At 43.0% G+C, this 24,592-nt stretch overlaps 1 protein-coding gene across 7 annotated transcripts in view; it reads right to left on the bottom strand.

The window, feature by feature from the left end:
- The window catches only part of MGAT5 (alpha-1,6-mannosylglycoprotein 6-beta-N-acetylglucosaminyltransferase), a 339,366-nt gene that overhangs the window by 121,915 nt on the left and 192,859 nt on the right, over nt 1–24,592 (bottom strand). For all 7 annotated transcript variants that reach the window (XM_049097328.1, XM_049097329.1, XM_049097326.1 and 4 more), the window contains 4 exons: nt 20,178–20,254; nt 19,150–19,239; nt 3,058–3,129; nt 1,265–1,426 (listed from right to left, as the gene is read on the bottom strand). In XM_049097328.1, the coding sequence (XP_048953285.1) occupies nt 1,265–1,426; nt 3,058–3,129; nt 19,150–19,239; nt 20,178–20,254 (401 nt within the window). The remainder of the gene's footprint in view (nt 1–1,264; nt 1,427–3,057; nt 3,130–19,149; nt 19,240–20,177; nt 20,255–24,592) is intronic.

The raw sequence follows: 24,592 nt of genomic DNA, 5'->3' as shown, positions 1-24,592 counted from the left end.
TAGAGAAGTCTAGTTTCTACACCTGTTGGCTCCACGCTATTCCCTCTTTCCCTGTATTTGTCTCTTTTCACTGTGGTGTAATAGATGTTAATATAAAATTTAATATTTTAACCTTTTAAGTGGACAGTAGCCTTAAGTACACCCACAATGTTATACATCCAAGCACCACTATCCATCTCTTTTATTTTTAATTTCATGGTTTATTCTATTTTTAAAATATGAACAAGCATAAATGTGTATTATATATACAGGTGTGTAGATGTACAAATCTTTATGTACACACGTATAGATACATAAAGTCCTCTCCTCCTTTTAAAAATAACGTTCACTGTTCCCCATCAACTATTTATTGAGCTAACAATATATCCTAGAGATTATTGCATAGGAATATGTAGAAATACTCAATTTCTTTTTACAGCCCACCTAGATTTCTGACCTCGTACCCTTCTACAGAGGACTATCTGGTGCATGAACATTTGGATCTGCCATCTCATAAAATCAACAGATTTAAGCAAAATGGAACCGCTAAACCATGACTTGAGGTTTTTCAAGCTCATCATCTCTATTTCCCTTTTTTAAGGATATCAAATTACTCAAATCAGGAATAACAAAGTCATTTTAAATTAATTTTTAGATGTGGGTATTAAGATCGCTTAATTTGCTCTGTCGTTTGTCATCCAAACAGTTAATCAAAAGCCAAGGCCATTTAACCTGCAACTATAGGATATAAAATCTTTCACGCTCAGGGTTATTTCTAGGGATTTTCTAAGCCAATCCTCATGAACTTCAAATAAATTGGCTCCAGTTTAGTTGACAGTCTCTCTCCCTCAGGATCAGAAGCCAAAGCACCAACTCAACATAGCCACAATGGAAGTCACCAGTTGCCCAAACCCCAGAAGCGACAAGTACCACAAACAGGAGATTGCCATGATGACGTAACGACAAGTTCAAGGTTGTATTTGGGTAAAGCCAAGAGGGTTAAGCTTCCTGATGCCATGGGGAGAGATAGTCAGGATGGTTCAAAGGAAAATCTTACAGTCTACTTGGCTCCAGCCAAGAAACATGTGTGCTGGTCCCTACTAAGCAGGATTATTGTAATCGGGGAAAAGAAAGCCCTAAAAAATGGCTATACAAGAGACTGAGCAGATTCACCCTGAGGGAATATCATTTGAGACTTGACATTTCTCTTAGTCTTGTTTCCAAGCAAAATCAGATTTTAAAAGAAAACTGGCATCTAACTGAACTGAATTCATCAGAAACTCACTTTCTTCCGCTTTCTCTTTTCAAGATTCTGCTTTTCTGCCAGGGACTTGATTGCTTGGATCCACGCATCAGCCATTCGCCGGATCCGGAGTCTCATCCACCGGAATTCTTCATGCTTTTTCATCATGCTGTAGAGAATATTAAAATCCGTACGAATTTCCGCCTAGAAACAGAAATTTAATCAAAACGAACTGAAGATAAAAAGTCAGAAAGCATAATGGTTGTCATGATGTGACATCTAAAGACTTGAAAGAGCTAGTCAATTAAATACAGAGCTTCAAAAGTGAGGCTTGTCTGCTAGGCAGCTTTATGTTAAGGCCCCAGGATTATAAATTAAAGGCCTCTGACTGCTGATCTGCTGTCAGGGACATCATTAAAAAATTAGAAATTGAGGAAGACCCAGCACAGCCATTGCAAAGCACTGAGTTATATTAAAATGCATTTTTTTTGTTTTTTTTTTTTTTGTTTTTTACTATGAGTATGCTCGATATACCTTGAAATTCTCTGCACCTGAATTTACCGCCACTTGGATCTGCTGCAAAGCAGTAGATTTTTACTTGGAAAAAGTCAATTCTTAACAGGCTGCTTGGCACTGTGCAAGTGTCCAAAAAGCCTGTCTGCCCACAAAGTTAAGCAGGGAAATAAATACTCATCTTCTAGTTTTGTCCCAGTCCCAAACCAACAAAAGTTCATTATTTTCTGAGAGATTGAAAAGCCAGCAATACCATTTTCCTACCATAGCTGAATAAAATTAAAAATTCAGGCCAGAATAATTGAAAAGCCAGGAGGAACATTTTTCTAATGTATCTGGATATAACCAGTGATCGCATTAACAGGAAAACAGTAGCACTTGTATTTGTTTCTCTTAACATCTAGAACATGCTAACTCCATCTCTCAGCAGTCACACACCTTGTTCCCAACACTCACCTGATCCCTCCTTGACCCAACGTTCTCCCAAGACCCCCATGGTCTACAGCATGGTGGTCAGCACACTGTTCCAGATCCTCCTGGAACACAGAGCCTCAGGGAGCATGACCCACTCATTTATATCCTGTCTAGGGCTGCCCTCTGAGCTCAAGGTCAGAACTCACCAGTTGCAACAGAGACCTCATGGCCTGGAAAGATGAAAATATTCACTATCTGGCCTTTTACAGAAAAAGTCTACTGACCCCTGGTCTAAAGAAGAAAGACATAAGAGCTTTTAGTGTGGCACAGAAAACCATGTTCGGTCCCTACTGATCTTTCCCATCTCATCTTCCACCAAAGCTCATCCAACACCCCAGGGCCTGGCCCACTGAACTGTGCCCCACTCCCTGAAAACACCAAGCTCTTGTACAGATACCTTCCCCCCTACACATCAGACACACCTTTCTCTCCTTGATCTACTATGAACTCACTCATCATTTGAAATTCAGCTCCAATGTCATCGTCTCTTTGCAACCTCTCCTAACCCCTGCAGGCTGAGATCGCCACTTTCTCATTCATTTCCATCGGCCTGCAGTTCACCTTTACATGGGTGTGATCATTATTTTTTGACCATCACCCTCATTAGATCGCTGAGAGCCTCCACATCTGGCACCAGGTCTTATTCCTATCAGTGGCCTCAGAGAACTGCTCAAGAAACAGACACTATTGGTTAACTGATTGGATCATCCACATTTCCACAGAACTGCAGACAGAAGTCCTTTAGTTCACCATTATTTCAGGGTTACAGCTGGCATTTCTAGCAGACTCCCCATGTACCACTTGGTATCAGAACCAAATCACAAGCCTAGTTTCCAAAAATCACTCACCAATGAATTATGATCAGCTTCTTCGTAGGGATTTTTTGCTCTCCAAGGTAAATGAGGACACCAATTTTCAACCTGAAAAATACACGAGAGACACTCGGTGTGTCGGTTCATCTGTAAACCAAGTAATGTCCATACAAAGCACCAAGCACCATTCCTGGCACATGAGTAGCACTACATTTAAGTGCGTTGTTATTATGATTAATCAGATTTTCATGCTTTCAGCTAGCAGTAGAGGCAGGTGACCTCTCAAACAGAACAATAGCAGGACACCTGGGTGGCTCAGCAGTTGAGCATCTGCCTTCTGCTCAGGGCATGATCCTGGGTCCTAGATCGAGTCCCACATTGGGCTCCCTGTGAGGAACCTGCTTCTCCCTCTGCCTGTGTCTCTGCCTCTCTCTGTGTGTCTCTCATGGATAAATAAAATCAATCTTAAAAAAAGAAGAACAATAGCAAAGGTCTAAAGAAGGCCACAATTACACTTTATATCTGTTCTTCACAGTACTTCTCAGGCACTGACTCCCTCAAGCGTCTATACCACAAGGGGGGGGGGGGGCGCTCACAGCAGAAAGGTAAAAAACGGAGACTGCAGAGGAATGAGAATGGAAGGACAGGGATGATTCATTATCTGCGGGTGGCATGACTGGAAAAGAAGCAGCATGGCATTTGAGCCACAGAGCTCAATCATTTATCTCAGAATTAGGAAAGCAGCTGATCGTTTAAGGCTAATTGATCAAGGCTTTCCCTCATTTTCTGGCTGTTCACTCCACACTATCTCATCTCAGGTAAGAAGATGGTAAAAAGTATTGGAGAAAGAGATAAAAGGAAAAAGGGGGGGAAAAACCCCCAGCAATTTTGTGAGAGCCATTCTAGAAGATGGATTGTTCTGTCAATGCACAAAAGTTTAGAGAGTTGAGGGGAAGAGGAAAAAGCGCCTGAATTACTTCCAAAAGGTTACTGGAAAAAATTAGGCAGAATCACAATTTCTAGTAAAAGAAAGAAAAAAACCGCACTAAGATTGCTGGCCTCTTTGTTAAAACTGACCGTACAATTCCACAGTGGCACATCACCTGTGCAAAAATACACAGTGAGAGTATTGAAGATGGCTAATGAAAAGCCACAGAAAATACCTTTATCTACAATCCTCCTCTGGCCAGGTGGGCCTATGGGAACCAAGGGAGCAAGCGGGTGGGGGCCATCCTGGGAGGGCCACCGAGAAGGCAGGTGCACACAGGGCCACAGCCTTCTTTCTTGGTCAGTAACTCAGATTCGGTCGAGATAGTTTGCCCTCCAGCCCCAGGTACATTTTCAAACAAACACAGCAGTTTCCCTAATCTAGAAATTGCTCTTAATGCAAGGTGATTTTTACTACGACCAAAATAACCGCGTGATTTGCATAAAGCCATCTGCACTACAAAGATGTGAAAGCAATAAACGGAGGGCAGCAAAGCTTGGGGGAGGGTGGAGTCCCTGGATAGAAAAAGAGCAATATTCTCTCTCTCTCTTTTTTTCTTGTGGAGTAAAATTAGACTTTACTGTATTTGTGAATGACTTCAGAGACTCAAAAGGACTCCCCAGGAGGAAAGCTGAAATGGTTTCTACTCACAAGGAACGAAAATACTAACTTGCCTTGGATGCCCATGTCTAATTACAGAGACCTTACGGCAATATCACCACGAGAAGCAATATCTGGAGCTTCACAAATGTGAAAAATGAGGGAAAACCAGCGGAAAGGCAGCCTGCAAGCAGATGAAGCCTCAGCTGGTCCCAGCAGCAGTGCAAACATCTGTACCTTGCATTCTTAGGCCAGAATGAATTATTTACTTCGAATTAAATTTTTGTAAATGGACTAAATAAAACATTGCTACAAAGCATATTTATAACATGAAGGCTTCAAATGGTCTGAAGCTAGCATTTTCCACAGCGAGACCTTCAACCCCACACAAAAAGGATGAGGAGCAGCAAGCCGGGGGCAGATCTCAAGTCAGCCTCACACTAAATTAAGTAACTCGAATGTTCACGGCAACATGTCAAGATAAAAAATTTCCCCACAAATAGCATATTAGGGCAAGATGAAATAAGACTACTAATAAATACAGTCAACCAAAAGGAGAGACATTAGTGAGACAAGACATTGACAAAAGACAGTATGTTCCCTCCTCATTCTCCCATCCTGAAAAGAACCTTCCAAAATTCAGTCTGATGAAAATACTGTCCAAGGTGATCTTCTAAAATATGACCTCCCTATAGAATACTCAGGACTTTAATTCCTCTTCGAAACTCATCATTGATCTCAGTTCTTGTTACTCTAAATCACTGGATAATACTTTGCAAGGCTTCAAGGGCATTTCTGAAAGGACAGAATATGGAGTCAGTGTATTTTAGCTTTTAGCAAGAAATCTTCCTGTCACACATTCACTTGTAATGGAAGAAAAACCAATTATGAACATCTTGACACCGAATGAAGATGGGGGGTTTTTAAGGTTGCAATTTTTGTACACAGTGATAGGATGACTGGCTAACAAAATAATTAAATTATACACAAACCAATTTTTCCATGGGAAGAGTGTGTATGTGTGTGTGTGTGGGGGGGGGCATATTTTTTTTCTAAACCTCAGAAGATTACCAAGATTGGAAGAAAGCCAATACTGGCAATAACTCCAAGTACTGGAACAAACAGCCCTCAAATGAGCAACATTTTCCTAAATAAGAGTGTCATTAATAACACTCAGGGAAAACCCTGCTCAATGCTAATAACTCAACTTCCTAATCCCTAATTTTGTTTTCTTCCTGATTTACCCAGGACCATTTATTGAGACCCGCCCCCACTCCCCCATCCCACAAGCACAGTATCTTCCCAGGAAAGCTGGACCCTAGAACGAGTCCACTGCCTTCCTGCTCCGGAAGTTCTTCTAGTTCACCTTATACTTACCATCTCTTCTCCTTAGAACTCTCATGGCCTGCCTCAGCCTGCTGCCTTCCTATGCCCACTCCTTTGGCCATACTTTTCCAACTGTGACCCTCGGTGCTCTCCCTGGGACAGGATTTTGTATTTGCCCCAGGTGCAGACACCATGGAGGTGGCACCCTCCTGCCATCCACTCCCACCCCTGCCAAGCTCCTGGGAGTTGGGGAGCCCTGCCTCAAGACCTCTGCCAGAGAAGGAACTGGATGGCCTTAAAATAGTCCACAAATCACCGGAATACATCTAAGCACTGAAAACCCCCTGGATTCATGGCAACATCCACACAACAATCAATAGAATAGGCAAACCATTACTCAAATAACCTTCTACTTGAGGGTAAAATTCCTCTCCCAGAACCCATTGTTTTTAGTGTACTATCCTCAGGCCACAAAATGAAGAGGTAGGAAAAACAGAAAAAGACCAGCCACGCTAGAACTTTGGAGCATTAACACATATTCCACGGAGACAAAGACCTATAAATCACCTTTCTAGAATAAGGAGATATAAAATCACCAATTTTACTTTTGACATGCCTCCTCCCCATGATTTAAGCTTCTTTGATCTGAGAAGGTTTTGCAGCTTAATCATGAGCAGTGTGAATCAAAACAAAATCTCTCAACAACTCATGTAGGTCACATTTACTTTCAAGGTCTGTAGAATGGACAATTCATTATATTTAAGAAAAAAGAAACCACGGATAAGATACATATACAGCTCCAGTTAGAATTTAAAGATGAAAAAGAATAAAATTACAACAAAAATGAGTAGGAGATATATATATGCACCAATTTATATGTAACTGGTGCAACTTTAGAGTAACATTCTACTCCTTTGAAAGAATAATTATCAGGTACTGTTATGGTCTCTTCTCTCATGATTAATATGAAGTGTATGGCTCTAATGGATCACTGACCTAGAGAATTTCATGCTGTATTTTTCAGATAGTAAGTGCAATCAAAACTAAATGAGAAAAATGCATAAGAAAGGTGAGCTTATTTCTAGATGATGGTGTTGTGGGTGCTTCTCATTATCTTCTCTATGCTTATCTGCACATTAGGATTTTTTACAACAAATGTTTATTGATAGAATTATTTCTAAAGGAGTTACCTTATATAAGCATACAATCATTTACTAAAGGTTTACAGTAAGTCAGGATCTCTGGGAAAAAAAAACAAGTAAGCTTGTATGCATTACATCATTGAATCCCTTGAAGAGCCGTGTGACGTGGGTACCATCATCAGGTTACATATGAGGAAGTCGAGGCTCCAAAGGCTTGGGAACTTGCCAGGGCTAAGCTCACCAGCGAGCTGCAAGGTGGGTGACAAGTGGAGTCTATCGCTCCCCTGACCAGAATACATTAGGGCCTCCCTTAAGGGCCAAGCTTAGTGGAGAACAGACAGCTGCTGAGTGGGGAAAGAGCATCGAATCTGAAATCTGCCAAAATAGGCTGAGTGCCCAGCTCTACCAACAACTAGGCATATAAACTTAAACCATTTAGCTTTTAAGTTTTCTCATTTACCAAATGAAGGAGTTGGCTTAGCTGACCTCTTTTCTTTTTTTGATTTTATTTATTTATTTATTTATTTATTTATTTATTTATTTGAGAGAGAGAGAGAGAGAGAGAGCGCGCGCGAGCATGCACACAAGCAGGGGGAGTGGCAGAGGAAGAGGGAGAGGGAGAAGCAGACTCCCTGCTGAGCAAGGAGCCCAATGTAGGGCTGGATCCGAGGACTCTGAGGTCATGACCTGAGCTGAAGGCGGTGCTTAACCCAATGAGCCACCCAGGTGCCCCTCAGTTAGTTGACCTTTTAATAACTGCATTACACTATAAGATCAGAAAAAAATAATTCTACATCATCCCATCCAGGCTTGTTGGTTATATATCACAAGGATATAGTTGACGAGGTATCTATTCATTTAATACACTGATTACTCATATGAATTTATATACACAGACGCCTACATACACGCATTTGTCATACTGATGACGCATCAAATGAAGTTGCTCATGAAGGTCTATGCTTAAAAAAAAAAAAAAAGAGAGAGCAAGCATTCTCTACCCCACTTTATACCTGCCCCCCACACTCTCCTTTTTCAGGTCTCAACAAGCCAATGCAAATGGTAAAAGACATCTACACATCGCTAAGTGGTTCAGCTCTCTAGACTGGTCCTCTGCACCAAACACCTGAGCTGATTAATATTTTGGCCAAACTGTTTGTAAGAAATGCTTGTATATGGTGGGCAGGGTAAGGGAGACTAAGGATAAAAATCAAAGATACACCGTACTAGGAGCAAGGCACTAGGATAAGCACTTGACACACAGAACCTCATTTGGTTCAAATAATCCCCTGGGAAAGACCACTTACCATGCCAGATGCAGACACAGCACAGGGAGGACCCACAGCTGAGGACTGACATGCCATCTATCCTACCCCAGAGCCCCTGCGCTTAATCACCACGTGATGTGCACAGAACCCAGACCTCTGTGTCCTGCAGTCCTGCCAACACAGTCCACTCTTCAATGTTAGACTATAATTGCCTAAATCTTCTATAGAAAATCCTTCAAAACAAGTTTGCTCTGCTCCTACTGCGTGGCAGTGCGGTAAGGGCAATGAAAGCAGTAAGAACTCCCTGCTGGCAACTCCTGGCCCCAACGTCTGTTCTGTGCAGCAAGACTGATTGTTTTCAAGCTTAAATTGGATCACATCCTACGCTAACTCAAACCCTTCAGAGGCTTTCTCCTTGCACTTAGAATAAAGCCCAGAATTTATACCAAGATCCTACAGAATATGACCCGAACCTTTATACTGGCTGCCTCACTCACCCTGCCCTACATACAACACCCTCTTTCCAAGTCCAACCAGGACATTCTAAACTCACAAAGGTGGCCAAATTTGTGTGTGTGGTGGGGCACAGGAGGGTATGGAAAAAGGATACCAAGTTAAATTAGAATTTCAGATAAATAATGATTTTTATTTTAGTATAAGTATATTCTATGTAGTATTTGTCACCTACTTACAGTTTAAAAAAATTGTCTACCAGAAATTCAAGTATCATTGGGTAGCCTGTATTTCACTTGGTAACCCTATACTTCAGGGCTTCTGTATTCATTAGTCTTTCTACCTGAACTACTCTTCCTTCCAGAGAGTTCCATGTGTCACTCCCTTACTTCTACACTATGCTCTAACTTTTCCTCAGAAGTCTTCCCTGACCCACCTACCGAGCTGCTCTGTATCCTTAACTCTCCTTTTTTCCCCCTTGGAACACCTAGCACCTGTGGAAATTCTTTTGCGCTCCATGCGAATGAAACTGCTTGAGAAGAGAAACCCTGATTTGCCTATTCAGTGCTCTACCTCAGCCCTGAGAACAGTGCCTGGCACACAGTAGGGACTCAATCATCTTTGGAGTGGTGAATGAATTATTCAAGGACATGACTCAAGCACTAAAGATACTCACGATGACACTCTTTTCCACTTAGATGGCACCACTGTGATGATTTCATGAGGACCTTCTGACAACACTTGGAGGCAGGCGAGGCAGGCTTTCCCTTCATCTCACTGAAGGGGAACAAGGCTGAAAGCTCTAGGCCAAATAGGCAGCTATACCCAGACAGCCGATGGAGCCTCATGCGTATTCTCTAATACTGTACTACTGCTGCCTACCAAGGGAGGTAGGAATATTATGCCCAGAAAGGTCAGGACTGCACATGTACAAGGTAGAACCAAGGACTGGGGCAATCCAACATTGTTCTCTGGTGGTGAAAGAAAAGGCAAAACTTTAACAAAAGCTACAGTAAATATTCCATGAGCCAAAAATCAGTTGGGTGCTAATGGCTGAATGTCACAGTTTCAAAACTCCATCCCAAATCACTGTAGGGGAAGCAGTATCAATCTTCCTTCTCACAGGAGAGGCAGGAAGCGAATTCCTCTATAGCCAAGCACACGGGGATGCACAGAGATGCTTCCTATTACCAACTCTCTACACCTGGGCTGCATCTACGTTTGATAGTCAAAGGCACCCAATTTATAGAAGTAGTCACATTCTAGACACAGGGGATAGAGTTCCACTTCTGTATTAATATGCAATTTTGCCTGAAGCGTAGATCCAGGCAAATAATGCTAAAGTGACAATGAGAGTAAAAAATGGGCAAGAAAGCTGTGCCTTCTAATATAATTGGCTCATTCTACTCTCTTAGTCCAATCTGATCTCCTGCAATGCCTTGTAGATCTAATATGAAAGAGCATTATATTAAATTGTTAATAAGTGCTTGAAATACCCCTGCTTCATGTCTCAAACTTAATGTTTCAGCAGAATTTAATGTTACACATTTCACAACATTTTTCTCAAGGTTAGAAAGGTGATAGTCGGGAGAAGTTACTCAGAACAAACAAACAAAAATCTATTGCCTGCTTTTTGAAAATGCTTTAAATAGAGTATTTCATTCAATAAATATGTATGCCAGGCACCATTAGCCCCGTGAACAAAACAGACAAAAATCTCCTTGGAGATTAGCTTCTTGCACTAGTTTTTATTGTTGGATGTTGATGGTCACCCCCAGGATCTTTGCACTTACTGCTGCCACTGCCCACTGAACATCTGCCAGACATCTACACTTCTTACTCTCGCACTTTCCTCAAACTGGTGCTCCAATATTGTCCTCTCATCTTCTCAGTAGGGTATTTCCTGACCACTCTATGTAAAACTGACATCATCATTCCTCGTAAGCACTTCTTAGTATCCTTCCCTATTTTATTTTTCTCTATGGCACTTATCGCAATCTAAAGGATAAATATTTTACTTTTGTTTTTGTCTGTCTCCTCCTACAAAACATAGCCTTAATGAGGAAAGTTCATCTTTCTGTTCATTGTTATGTCTCCCAGCACCCCACAAAACTCAAGAGCAATGAAGGCTTCTGGCACCCAGACGATGGTCCTTCGCTGAGAGGAAGCCAGTGGTCCTTAGGCAAATTCTAAGGTCCTTTGGCTAATTTCTGTTCTAGGGCAGAAATTGTGTAAGATGAACCTGAAAGGTTTTGTCATATCAGATAGGTAAAAACTAATAGAAACTAAGAAGGTCATGTCAAAAGGATCCAGGAGACAATACTAACTGGCTCCTGCTGGTCAAAGAAGTGGGAGTTTGAGAATCAGTAAGAAAATAACTGAAGTAGGGATCCCTGGGTGGCGCAGCAGTTTAGCGCCTGCCTTTGGCCTAGGGCGTGATCCTGGAGACCGGGATCGAATCCCACATTGGGCTCCGGGTGCATGGAGCCTGCTTCTCCCTCTGCCTATGTCTCTGCCTCTCTCTCTGTGACTATCATAAAAAATAAATAAATAACTGAAGTCGATTGAACATATCAAGCAGGTTTTTTTTTTTTTTAAGATTTTATTTATTTGACAGAAGAGAGAGAAAGGACAAGCAGGGGAGCAGCAGGCAGAGGGAGAAGCAGGCTGCCTGCCAAGCAAGGAGTCCAATGTGGGACTTGATCAGGCCCCTACGATCATGTCCTGAGCTGAAGGCAGAGGCTTAAGTGACTGAGCCACTCAGGTGCCCCATCAAGTATGCTTCAATTGATGACTTCATAATGATAAAAACCAAGAAGTATACGAACAAACAACACTGGTCACCAGTGGAAGATACTAGGAAATCAGCACAGAAACAAGGGTTCCTATGTGAGCTGTCTCTCATAGTTACTAGATACAGATGAAGAGTCACTTCTCTTCATAAAAGTATTCCTAGGGGGTGCCCGTCTGGCTCAGTCGGTGGAGCTTATGACTCTTGATCTCAGGGTTGTGAGTTTGAGCCCCACTGTGAGTGTAGAGATTACTTAAAAATAAAATCTTAAAAAAAAACTATTCCTGACATATTAAGAAAGAACTTCTAATCAATTAATGAACCGAAGCACAGATCATCAATAGCTGCTAACATCACAAAAACAGATACTAGGCATTGTGTGCCTCCTGACAGAAGTAGACAATACCATCCATGAAGAAGTCCTGCAAAGAAGTATTATGCCTGGATCTGATCAAGTCTCCAAGTAAATTATCAATTTACAAGGAATAAACAATAACACAAGGATACATATATAACATCAGAATTCAGAGTATAACAAACGAAGGCCAATGAAGAAGCTTCTTTAAAAAAATAAAAACAAAACATAAAGGGAAGGAAGAGATGAAAGGGAACCTAACTTTAAGCAAAGACCGAAGAGACACCAACCATTCCAGAATATGGTCCCTACTTGAAGCCTAGTTCAGGGGCACTTGGGTGGCTCAGTAGCTAAGCATCTGTCGTTGGCTCAGGTCGTGATCCTGGGGTCCTGGGATTGAGTCCTGCATCAGGCTCCCGGCAAGGAGCAGGCTTCTCTCTCTGCCTATGTCTCTGCCTCTCTCTGTGTGTCTCTCAAGAATAAATATATTTTTAAAAATCTTTAAAAGAAACTTTGTTCAAATAAATAAACTTTTATTTATAAGACTGCCTGGAAAATGTAAACACTAAACTGGTATTTTATAATATTAAGGGATTATGTCAATTTTAGATATGAAATGGTATTATCCGTTACACTGGGAGTAGTTACAGATCTCAAGGAGTCCTAAAGATACATACTGAAACATTCGTGGATCTTAAGACCTTTGGAATTTGCTTCAAAATCATGGGCCAGGAGAGTAAATGAGAAGATACTGGCCTTGAATTGACAATCGTTTAATCTTGGTCATGGGTACATAGGAGTTCATTATACTCTTCTTTTTTTGTATGTTTGAAATCTTCCACATTAAAGAAGTGGAAAACATAAAAACTTTAGAGCTATTTTACTGGTGTACAATAGAAATTATAAGAGACATACTTAAAAGTTGGCAAAACACAAGTTGGAGCCGACTGCACAGAAGCCCTGTCGGCCACATGTGCCTCAAGCAGCCAAGAGGTACTGGTATGAGGTTCGGCCAGTCCTGTCATTTGCCCTTCTCATGTTTAAGGTGGCAGCCAGAGCAAGACATCTGGGTACCAACGATGTAGTACATCAAACTTACAAACAGGAGGGGCCATTGAAAAGATAAACTTGTCTGAGCCAACAGATCAGTTCAGGTCCCGAAAGATACTTCTCTGTATACTTGGGAGTCAGTCTGAAAAATATCCATTTTCTAAGGATGCATTAGAATTCAGGTAATAAGAGCAATGAAAACACATGGATGAAAAAGGTACAAGTAAAGGCTGAATTCAAAAAAGTAAAAAGAAAAGGATCATCAATCTCTGCCACCTCCTTTTCTGCCCAGAAATATTATCTTATGGACAGGAAATTGCCTATCTCAAACGGCTAGACCTTTATAAGGTATGTGTTAGTATTCTCAGGCAATAGTCGAGGGGTATTTTTAAAGTATACTCCCCTGACCCATCCCAAAATGTTAGTTATGTTTTTTTCATTCAGGTTTTCTCCTGCAACTGAAGCAGTCAATTCTTCATCACTACCCCCTCTGACAAATTAGTCTATGCAACACCATTTCCAAGTTATCTCTAGCAGCCAACACAGCCCATAAATCCAAATCATTGTACTGGTTATTAGGATTTCATTTCATGCTCGCATTCACAAACATTTAAGCTTTCAACCTTTGCTGTTGGGCATTAATCTTGGCATTAATCAAGGGATTAAGTACGCTGAATTTAAACTCAAGGTTAATAGCATGCTCAGCCAATATTAGTTTTACATATTGCCAAGGGAAAACAGAAAGAGGCAAAGACCTTTATGCCTGTTGTTCCTGAAATATAAGACACAGATTGATGAGGAAGGCATGAAATTGCTTCTTTTGTTCCTTCGTGAGGGAGTCGCACACACACACATGCACATAACCACGCACTCATTCATCCAGTCCAAATTGGCCTCTGAAGCAACAGCTTGTATAGATCCTGAGATCTGGCCATTGATCGCTGGGTAATTTGCTTATTTCCAAGCAACTATTCGTGTAACAGCAATAGAAGTGTTTAAAAAATCAACAACACATTAAGAAGTCTAGAAGGGTATGATAGTTGCTAGAATAATTGTGTAAAGAGATAAAAATGTGTGGGTGTCAGGTTTATCAGCACCATCTATCAGTGTAATAGCAATAGGGGTAAAGAAATTCATTCTAAATTTCATAAAATCTGTTAGCAGTAAAAGGCTCTGCAGAGGGCTAAGTTAATATACCTGAAACAATGACAAAGTAATTACTTTATAGAGTTCTTGTCTCTATAACGGGAGTAGTTACATGGCTCGCAAAAACAGATATAGAAAATAAACTGCCCGATGATCTGGAAATGCAAGGCTGCCTAATGAATCATTCATTCACTCCCACCACCTGGAAAGGCTGCACACCTGGCTTTCATGAGTTCGGGCCCCAGAAGAATCAGTGCTGTTTCTCTTTGTTGGGGGAGGGTATCAAACTTCAAGTATTAGAAAACTAGCAATGAGGATCCATTAATGCAAACTAGCTAAATTAGAGCCATATTTCAAACACAATAGCTTTGGAGCATAGAACTGAATGCAAAGTTAAAGGCAATAAATCATCTACTCACCTCAGTTCAGTTTTTCTTTGACATGAAGGGGCAACAGTAATGCAAAGTACAGAAGCACTAAGCACTTAACTTCTCTGAGCCTCTTTGATGGGGCTATTACTCAGAGATGGGGGTGCATGGGTGGGGCAGTAAATGAGACGGTGTATTTGAGGTGTTTGGCATATAGGTGGGCTCAATAATGTGTCATTCTTCTCTTACTGTCTTCCACCCAACAGGGGCAATGCCTGGACACATACCATATCCAGTCCCGGGTCTACTGTCAGACATACCGCGAGCATCCTTGGGTATCATACTGCTGGCTGCAATTTCTGGGATTTACCAAGAAAGACGTGTAGACTGCAAGTTGGTTGAGGGCACAAGCAGAAGCTCATAGCCCTGAAATTCAGTGGAAGTTGGCACACTGAGACAATGGAGGGAAAGACAAATGAAAGCAGAGTGCCATCCCCTAGGACTGGGCTAAATCTCAATCCCTGGATTCAACTGGTGACTGACCAGAGTTACTTTGTGGCTTTTTGTTTGTTTGTTTGCTTGCTTCTAAGTCCTGAGGTTCAATATAAGATGGAAACCAGAACTGGCTCTTTGATTAGGATTAAGAAAAGAATAAAAGTGACTGGCCTATCTGTTGATCAAGTTGAACAAATCAGATGAAGATGTCTCTCTTAGATGTTTTCCCAGGGGCAAGAGAAACCTGGCATAGGATATGCAATTAAATCAAGTAACAAAAGAAGGAAGGTTTTTAAGAAAAAGCGAGAGGGGGGAAACAAAACAAAATAAAATAAAAACCTAGACCAAAAACAGCACTATGAAGACACAGATGCTCTCCAGGATCTTAAAAAATACTAGCAGAAAATTAATTGGCTTTTAAAAATCGCCTCCGGTAATTTCAAATTAACAATGGCATGGATGCACTGCTGCTCCACAGATCCAGCTCATGGTTCCAATGCAAACAGAAGTGTCAAAAGCAGAGAAAAGAAGTCAAGGAGAGCAGCTGCATCTGTACACCACCAGAAATCAAAAGTAGATTACAGTTAGAACCAGAAATTGCTTCTAATTGTAAAACAAAATCACGGTCCCACATCAAATAACGGTCCTCAAATAGTGACATCAAAAACCATAAAGGTGTCAATTGTGTTTAATGGGTGTCATTTATCCGCCAGGCTCTATTCTAAGCATATAGACTCAGGAATCCTCACAGCAGGATCCTTTAAAAACAAAGTTAAAACTATTATTTTATAAAGGAAGAACAAGAAGGAAGTAACTTGTCCACAAGTACAATGTTTAGAAAGCATCACCAACAGTGTGACCTCAGGGATGAGTCTCTGAGGTGGTACTTCCCATCCAAGAGGCCACAGTGGTGACATTTTCATCCAGCTCTTACAGCATACCTATTGAGATGCTGCGATAGAATGCAAATTTTTTTAAAAAATATTTTATTTAGAGAGTAAGCGAGAGAGATAGAGAGGGCATGAGTTGGGGGGGGGGGTGGAGGGGTGTGGAGAGAGGGAGAAGGAGAGGAAGCAGATCCCTTGTGGACCAGGGAGCCCAACATAGAGTCCTGGGATCATGACCTTAGCTGAAGGTAGACACTTAACCAGACTGGGCCAACCAGGTGCCCCCAAATGCAATTTTTTTTAAAGGCCAGAGTTTCAAGCTTATTTTCAGATTTAAACTAAAAAAAGAGAGACGCCTGGGTGGCTCAGTGGTTGAGCGCCTGCCTTCTGCCCAGAGCGTTGTCCTGGAATCCCGAGATCAAGTCCCACATCGGGCTTCCTGCATGGAGCCTGCTTCTCCCTCCGTCTGTGTATCTGCCTCTCTCTCTTTCTCTCTCTCTGTCTCTCATGAATAAATAAATCTTTTTAAAAATTTTAAAAAATAAACTAAAAAAGAAGTTCCTAATTCTGTCCGCAGGGAAACTGTTCTACCCTGTTCTGGCTCTGCTACCTGCCTCCATCCTTCCTTTTCCATTAGGGCTCATCATGAGTGCACATCATGGTGCCAAGAAAAGGGGTTCTCACCCACTGGTGACTTCCAGTGAATATAACAGATGTTCAGTAAGTGACCACTGAACTGAATTCATTAGGTTAACAAAAAGAAGAGCCCAAGGAAAAGGCAAAGCAAGCACCACACCTTGGAAAGAGGAAAAAATAGTCACAGGTTCTGAAATGAAATCCCCTGGCTCCAGTGGTAAGAGCGTGTGATCCATCAGACCCTTCCACCGCCGCGTCTGTCTCACACTCACCGGAGGCTCCGGGTTCTCATCTTAGCTACATCCTTCCTCCCCTGTGAGTGGGGTTGGGCGGCAGCTTCAAAGGAAGGGAACTAGGTCACAACTAATCGCGGTCCCTTCCCATCTGGATTGTTCTCCCACACCTTCCTGGCTCTGGCTCGGGAGACGGAGAGAAGGCTGGAGTGGAATGTAACTCTCTACCTGTACCTCAGCGGTAAGGCCAACATGCAAACTCTCAAGAAGGCGTGAAATTAGCCCAGCTTGTCAATCAGGGAGCACAGTTGGACTCTGGCTAAATTCTATCAAATGGAAAGGGGAAGGAAACTTTTGAAAATTAAACTGAATGAGGAACCTTTTCCTCAGGGCAGGAAAGGTGCTTCTAATTGACTTCTCACTGGAGAGCAGCAGGTTCACCCGGGGCCCCAGGGCTTACTCTTCTGGAAAAGGAAATGAGAAGGTGGGCCACAGGCCACCCCGGCCAAAAACACACTCACATAAATGCTACAGAATTAATTTGTCAGCAGCCTGCTAATAAGGAGCATCACACACCCAACAACCTGTGGTTTGAATTTCCAAGAGATATTTTAACTATCATTAGCTCTGAGGCCTCTCATGATGGCTATGGGGTGGCCATGGTGCAACCATGCTAAAAAAAAAAAAAAAAAAAAAAAAAAAAAAAAAAAAAAAAGTGTAAGTGGCTCTTAAAAAGAAGAGAGACATAAATGTAAAAGAAAGGGACAAGCCCCCACAGAATTTGGGGCCGCATGCCCTGTGGCAATACTGGCTTGGTCTCCATCCCCCAAAGCTGTCCTGTCACCTTCTGACAGAGAGGAGAGGCGCCTGAGTCTCACATGAAAAATTATGGTAGAAGTATGTCATTAGCCTCAAAATGGAGACATTCTCTTTCCTGTAAGGTAGCACCAGGGAGCTGTTATTAACTATTGGTCAAACAGCAACAGCACACCAAAGTGTACACTCTCTGAAATCAGCCAGCACCCATTTCACAAGCCCATAGGGCTGCTTTTGTCCATAAAGGGAAAGCCAGCTTCTGATTCCCTATTCAGTTCTTCCCCTGTACTTGTCCTATATAGTCTTAACTCTACCCCATGCCCTCAATTTTCTTCAAGGTAAAACAGAAATCATCAAAGTACATAACAAGCTAATTCCATGTGGCCTATAGAATGTCCTGCTACCCTTAAAAAAAAAAATCTGCTATTTAAACTTCAGGATAGAAATGAAAATAAAGCTCAGTTAAAAAGATTTTTTTTAAAAAAGAGTAAAAGTTAATAACTCAGCTTATAAGCAAATAGCTAACTCAGCCAAGAAACACATGAAAAAGATGCTTGAAAAAAAAGAAAAGAAAAAGATGCTTGATATCACTGATCATTAAGAAAATGCAAAGCAAAACCACAATGAGATAGCATTTTGCACCCGTTGGCAGGGCTACGAGGACAAAACAGAAAACAAGTGTTGACAAGGATGTGGAGAAACTAGAACCCTTATGCGTTGCTGGTAGGAAGGTAAAATGGAGCCATCACTTTGGAGAAGTTTGGTGGTTCCTCAGAAAAATAAAAAAACAATTACCATATGATTCAGCCACTCCACTTCCGGGTGCACCAAAGGAACCGAAAGCCCTCAAAGAGTTCTGTGCACATCTATGTTCATAGAGGCATTATTCACAATAGCCACAAGATGGAAGCAACCCAAGCGTCCCATCAACAGTGAGTGGATAAGCAAACTGTGGTAGATAATACGATGGAATACTACTGAGCCCTGAAAGGGAAGGGGATTCCGACACATGCTGAAACATGGATGGATCATGCTAACTGAAATAAGGCAGTCACCAAAAGGCAAATACTGTATAAATTATACGTATGTAAATAGTGAGAGTAGTCAAAATCAGGGAGAGAAATCAGAATGGTTGTTTTTTCAGGGGCTGGAGGAAGTGGGGGAATGAGGAGTCACAGTTTACTGGGCAGAGTCTCAGGTTTGCAAGATGAAGTGTTCAGGTGTTGGATGCTGGTGAGGGTTGTAGAGCAACACCAATGTCGTGGATTCCCACTCACCTGTGCACTTAATGGTCACGATGGCAAATTTTATGTTACATGTATTTCACTAGATCTTTTTTTTTTTTTAATCGGGGGAAGAAAACATAAATAGCTCCATCCACTTGTTTTTTTTACCCCTCAAGGAAAAAAAGAAAAAAATTGCCCTATTTAGGGACAGGGGAAAGTAATGAAGAAGGGAGCCACATATCTGCTACATAGAAACAACACACGCCTCTCACTCTTCAGATTCCAGGCTTTGCTGCAACACTGATCAACCACATCTTCTCGCACCCCAAAGCCAAAGAAGTGACTCACCTCACTGAGGTAAATAAAAAAAGAGCACGTGGACCCATCCACTCCGTAGTCTGCGTAGCAGGGATCCGAGCGCCACATGTCCTTCATCCACTGAAATGACAGGAACCCGGTAAGGACATCGATGAGCAGCCCACAGGGGTACGAAGGCCAAGGAGGGGCGCGTGGCTCAGACTGGGGCCTGGGGTTCAGTGTCATTCCCAGATGATCCACAGGGAGACTCTGGCTTGAGATGGGCCTTAGCGGAGGTGCTCGGGATAGAGCAAGGCTGCAAGACCATAAAGCCCAGGACAAGCAGTGGCCAGGGGACTTTTATGAAGAACGACTGCCTAAGGGGACCCTTGCAGCAAAACCCCTTCTCCCCACAGAGCTACCATTTCACGAGCTCTGGTACAGGGCCTGGAAGAGAGAATGTGGATGCAGGTGTGCAACCTGCGCCTGGCACGCACGAGTCCCAAACAGGATCCATGCAGATGTTTCCGGGGTTGGGCCTCACCACCCTAATCATATATTGGAACCGAGACTTATCTCGGAAAACTACTGAGCAGGGGAATGGTCTCCTTAAGGGCAGGCCCTACAGAGTGGATTAAAAAAAAAAAAAAAAAAAAAGAAAAGAAAGAAATGTTAAGAGTGAAAGAGTGTCCAAGTGTCTCTGGTTACTCAGCAGCGAATGCTAATGTGACATTTAAATCACAATCTGGAGACCTCATGGCAGGGGCCGGGGGACTGGGAGAGAGGGAAGCTGGACCCTACATAATGGCAGCCCCTTGTCAACGGCCCTTGAAGAATCACCTGCTGGAGGCTGGGAACGCCAGGGGAAGGCAGCTTCAAAGACACAGCAGGCGCCCGAAGCGGCCTGGGCTCTTTCTGTCTGACCAGTTAGAGCCATTGTTGACTAACCCCATGGAGTTGGCATAAGCAGACACGAGTTGTCATGGCCACAGCCCCAAACTGGCAGGGTGGAGGCACCCCTTAAATGACTTCCTTGCCATCGTATGGCTGGGGAGTGACAGATAATACTTCTGGCTTACCTTGATTTTCCCCTCGCAGTGGGGGTAGCCATCCATAGGAGGCAATACACATTTTTCTTGAGCTCCATTAATGATATCTGTAAAGATGAAAGAGAACAGAGGATACCATCAAGTTTGTGAAACACAAACCTAACATCCTTGCAAGCAAGGGGCAGGGAAAGAAACAGAAAAAGGAAGTCTACGCTGGGAACCAGGCTTGGACCCCTGGAACCCCTCCAGCTGGCCACAGGTCAAGTCGGTCTGCAGTGAGGATCTGACCCAAAGACAGCCCGCCTGCTGGATGGCCAGAGACCTACGATGCCTGTGGCCTAGCTTGGAAGGGTGAGCAACACCAACCAGATTGCTTGCATGGAAATTTGCAACTGGGCAAAAGAAATCAGACAAACAAGACCAGGAAATGAAGCCACGGGACTGGGAGGGACCACCGTGCCAGGCTATGCAGACAAATTGAGGTCAGGAGCAGCTTCAGGACATGTGCTTGAGCTGAGCAGCCAGCTAAAGACAGGCAAACGGAACCGGTGTGCAGAGAAGCAGAAAGCCACCACACATGTCTGCGAGGTGCAGCTTCTTTTGGACCTGGTTCTTAAATTTCTGCGAAGATCTCTTTACTGCTTCAAATATGTCCTTCTATTACTTAGCTCAAGTGGATTCCTATTCCTTTTGATGACAGAGTCAAAAGTAAAAAGAATGCCATCAAAGCGCTTACTGTTTAGTAGTGGACAACAGAAAAATAAGCAAACCACTGAACACCAGTATAATAGACACCCACTCCCGTCTCTAGGCTTGAAGCAGGCTTCCTAGGTCTAGTGACATGTGAGCTAAGATGAGAAGATGAAGCAGGAGTACATCAGGCAAAAGGGGCAAGGTAGAAATGGTGTCCAAGGAACCGGGGAGGCTCCAAATGCAGGGACACGCTGAGTGGGATGCAGAGGTGGGAGGTACCGGGCGGGGGGGGGGGGGGGTCAGACAGGAGATCACGCAGGCCCCAAACTGGAAAGGCCTCCAGCAAGTGCCCTGATAAAGACTTTTACTCTTTTTTTTTTAAGATTTTATTTATTTATTCATGACACACACACACACACACACACACACACACACACACGGGGCGGGGGCAGAGACACGTGTGGCAGAGAGAGAGGGAGAAGCAGGCTCCATGCCGGGAGCCCGATGTGGGACTCGATCCCGGGTCTCCAGGATCACACCCCAGGCCCAAGGCCATGCCAAACCGCTGCGCCACTGGGGCTGCCCCAAGACTTTTACTCTTTAAGCAAAGTGCACGGCGGAGCACTGAATGTTTTTTTTTTTTTTTTTTTAACTGAATGCTTTCAAGAAGGGAACAGTTATGCTCAGGACTTATGTTTAGGAATGATCATTTCAGCTGGAATCTGGGACAACTTCTAAACCTACATGCTTCTCTTTGGGGACCAACAATATTTTCCAGGCATGCTTGGAAAATGTCACCATTACTTACTGCCAACAGTTTTCTATACAAAGTGCTAATGAGAAATTAGATCCCAAACTACAGCATCATTTGACAGTGGTGTTTCAACGACATTGGTGGCTGCTGGGGTTAAACCAGAAACTGTACCTGTCCGTGAAAATTAGTTCTTCTGTCAGTCTGAAACAGATTCTTCACCTCTCAGCGTTTTCATGAACATTCTACCCGCCACTTGGATAACTAGAGCATAAAATCTATACCCTCCTTATCACGGATTGCAGGCAGTATCATTTAGTAGTTAACATGGAAGATACTTAGCTTGTCAGAGCCTCTGTTTCTCTGTCTGTAAAACTGAAATAAGTGCATCTCTGTTTCATCCAGCTCTTACTCGGCAAGTTAACATTCGTAAAAAGCCTGGTCTGGCACTCCCAACAGCAGGCTCATAGACCATAGTAGGTGCTTAAAAAGTTGGTATTTGGGATCCCTGGGTGGCTCAGTGGTTGAGCGCCTGCCTTGGGCCCAGGGCGTGATCCTGGAGTCCCGAGATCGAGTCCCACATCAGGCTCCTGCATGGAGCCTGCTTCTCCCTCTGCCTATGTCTCTGCCTCTCACTCTCTCTCTCTCTCTCTCTCTCTCTCTCTCTCTGTGTCTCACGAATAAATAAATAAAACCTTTAAAAAAAAAAGTTGGCATTTGCTATGTAATTCCACACAACTTACACTCAGTATATCTAAGGGAGCAGTATTTTGAAAGCACAGGTCTTCTGGAAATGCATTCTCCATGTTTTTGAAATGAATACAGGCTTGACGCAGTGGATCTCCCCAGAGCACCCCTGCCCCTTCTCTCACACTTGAAGGGGACAGTGAACTCCAGAACACACTTACAGATGCTTCACTAAAAAAACAGAGATGCTTTTCAATGACTGCTGAGCCTGTTTTTGTTTCTGTTTTTGCGTGGCAACATTTACCAAGCAAATAATCAGCACACAGGTTCCAAGAACATAAGTAGGGTCTGAGACAGCTGGGGGTCGGGGTAATCAGGCATTTAAGGCAATGCTTAGGGAGATATGCCCCCATTCCTTCACATACTACAAGCACTATTCTATTTCCAGACATTCAGAGCCAGAATTTATGGGAATTAGAGACTACAGAGTTGGAGTGTGGTGGTGTGGGGTGAAGAGAAATCAGTGGGTGGTAAAATAAACCAGTAAGTCCATGAAGGCCTGCCATTAAAGCCTGGTTGCTGACAGTGTGGGGCCTTTTCATAAAGACTTTCAAGGAATAACAATGTGTTATGCCAAGGGTTGGCAAACCTTTTCTGCAAAGGACCAGAGAGTAAATATCTGAGGCTTGGCAGGGCACACACACTGTCTCTGCCACAACTATGCCACTCTGGGTTGTAGTAGGAAAGCAACCACATATAAAAGAGAATGAATAGACATGGCTGTGTCCTAATAAAACTTTATTTACAAAAACAGACGCCTCCCCTCCCCCATTCTGCTATACTAAGAGAGTCTCAAGATGAGGATCGTAGTTTCTGCAAAGACCTGTTAAAATGGCTTTTTGGAGGACACCTGCAGGCATTCCTCTGCCCCTACCCTGTGCCCACCTGGTTAACAACCCTCTTAAAAACCCAGTTCAAGATTTGCCTCTGGAAGAAATAGGCCTAATCCTTCCTTACCAATGCCAAACCAGCATTTAGTTAGGATTTAGTGCTGCCTTCCTGCTCCCATTTCTCCCAGGGCAGTGAGCAATCCCATTCTCTCCTCCACATGGCTCATCTCTCGCTCTGGGATGTGAGGATGTTGCAGGAACATTCCATCTCCCCGCCCCATCGCCAGGCACTCAGTAAGTCCTGGCTCACAGAAAAAATAAGTAAGTCCTGCTCCAACTCCCCTGATGGACTCTCCAGCTCCGAGAGAACTAGACTGAGCACAGAGATCTGGGCTTGACCAGGGTTTTTCCTTCTCTTCCACCTGGCAGTCTGTCAGCTAACCCAACAGGGTTCTCTCTGCAATTCCATTAATTTATGACAAATTTTCTCTCCATTCAGTTGTCACACAGTGAGGAGTAAACAATGATGTCCAGAAGTGGAGTTGAAACACTTAAGGCTCTAGGGTAGGAGGGATCTGTGAAAGGGGGAAATAGGAAGTGCCGGCCTTTCCAGGGCGGGGTGAGCTGCTCCCTGAATCTGACCACCAGTAACCTGCCACCAGTAAACTGAGCATGACCCTCCCAGTTCCGGAGGAGTTTCCGCACATCTCAGAGGGCAGCTCCCCATTTTCTTGCCATCAGAATGATGGAAACTCACTAAATAATGTCTTCATTAGTCTGTGTACATAGACTAATTTGCTACCTGAAGAAGACCCTTCAATCTACGGTGGGTTAAAAAATAATATTCAGGTCAATAAAGGTTAATGTTACTCCTTTTGAGGGGAGACCTAGCTTGCTGTACATTAAGCCCCTTCAAAAGGTGACCAAGTTCTGCTACATATTGTTACTAGAAGCTTCTCCTTGCCATTCATTCACCTGAAGTTCTACCAATATCTTTTTTTTTTTTTTTTGGAATGGTGAAAGTACAAAGGTTGGTGGGCGGGTGGGAGAGATGTTAGCATGAGCAAAGAAGCTCAGCACTTCCTGCTGTTCAGAATTAGTCAATCGGAGGACAAACATTATATGGTCTCATTCATTTGGGGAATATAAAAAATAGTGAAAGGGAATATAGAGGAAAGGAGAAAAAATAAGTGGGAAATATCAGAAAGGGAGACAGAACATGAAAGACTCCTAACTCTGGGAAATGAAACTAGGGGTGGTGGAAGGGGAGGAGGGCGGGGGGTGGGGGTGACTGGGTGATGGGCACTGAGGGGGGCACTTGATGGGATGAGCACTGGGTGTTATTCTGTATGCTGGCAAATTGAACACCAATAAAAAATAAATTTATTAAAAAAAAAAGAGAGAGAATTTAGTTTCATCTCCCA

Source organism: Canis lupus, chromosome 19, assembly GCF_003254725.2.
Source record: "Canis lupus dingo isolate Sandy chromosome 19, ASM325472v2, whole genome shotgun sequence".
In the NCBI taxonomy this organism is placed as follows: Eukaryota; Metazoa; Chordata; class Mammalia; order Carnivora; family Canidae; genus Canis; species Canis lupus.
This window is presented reverse-complemented; position numbering and strand designations above follow the sequence as displayed.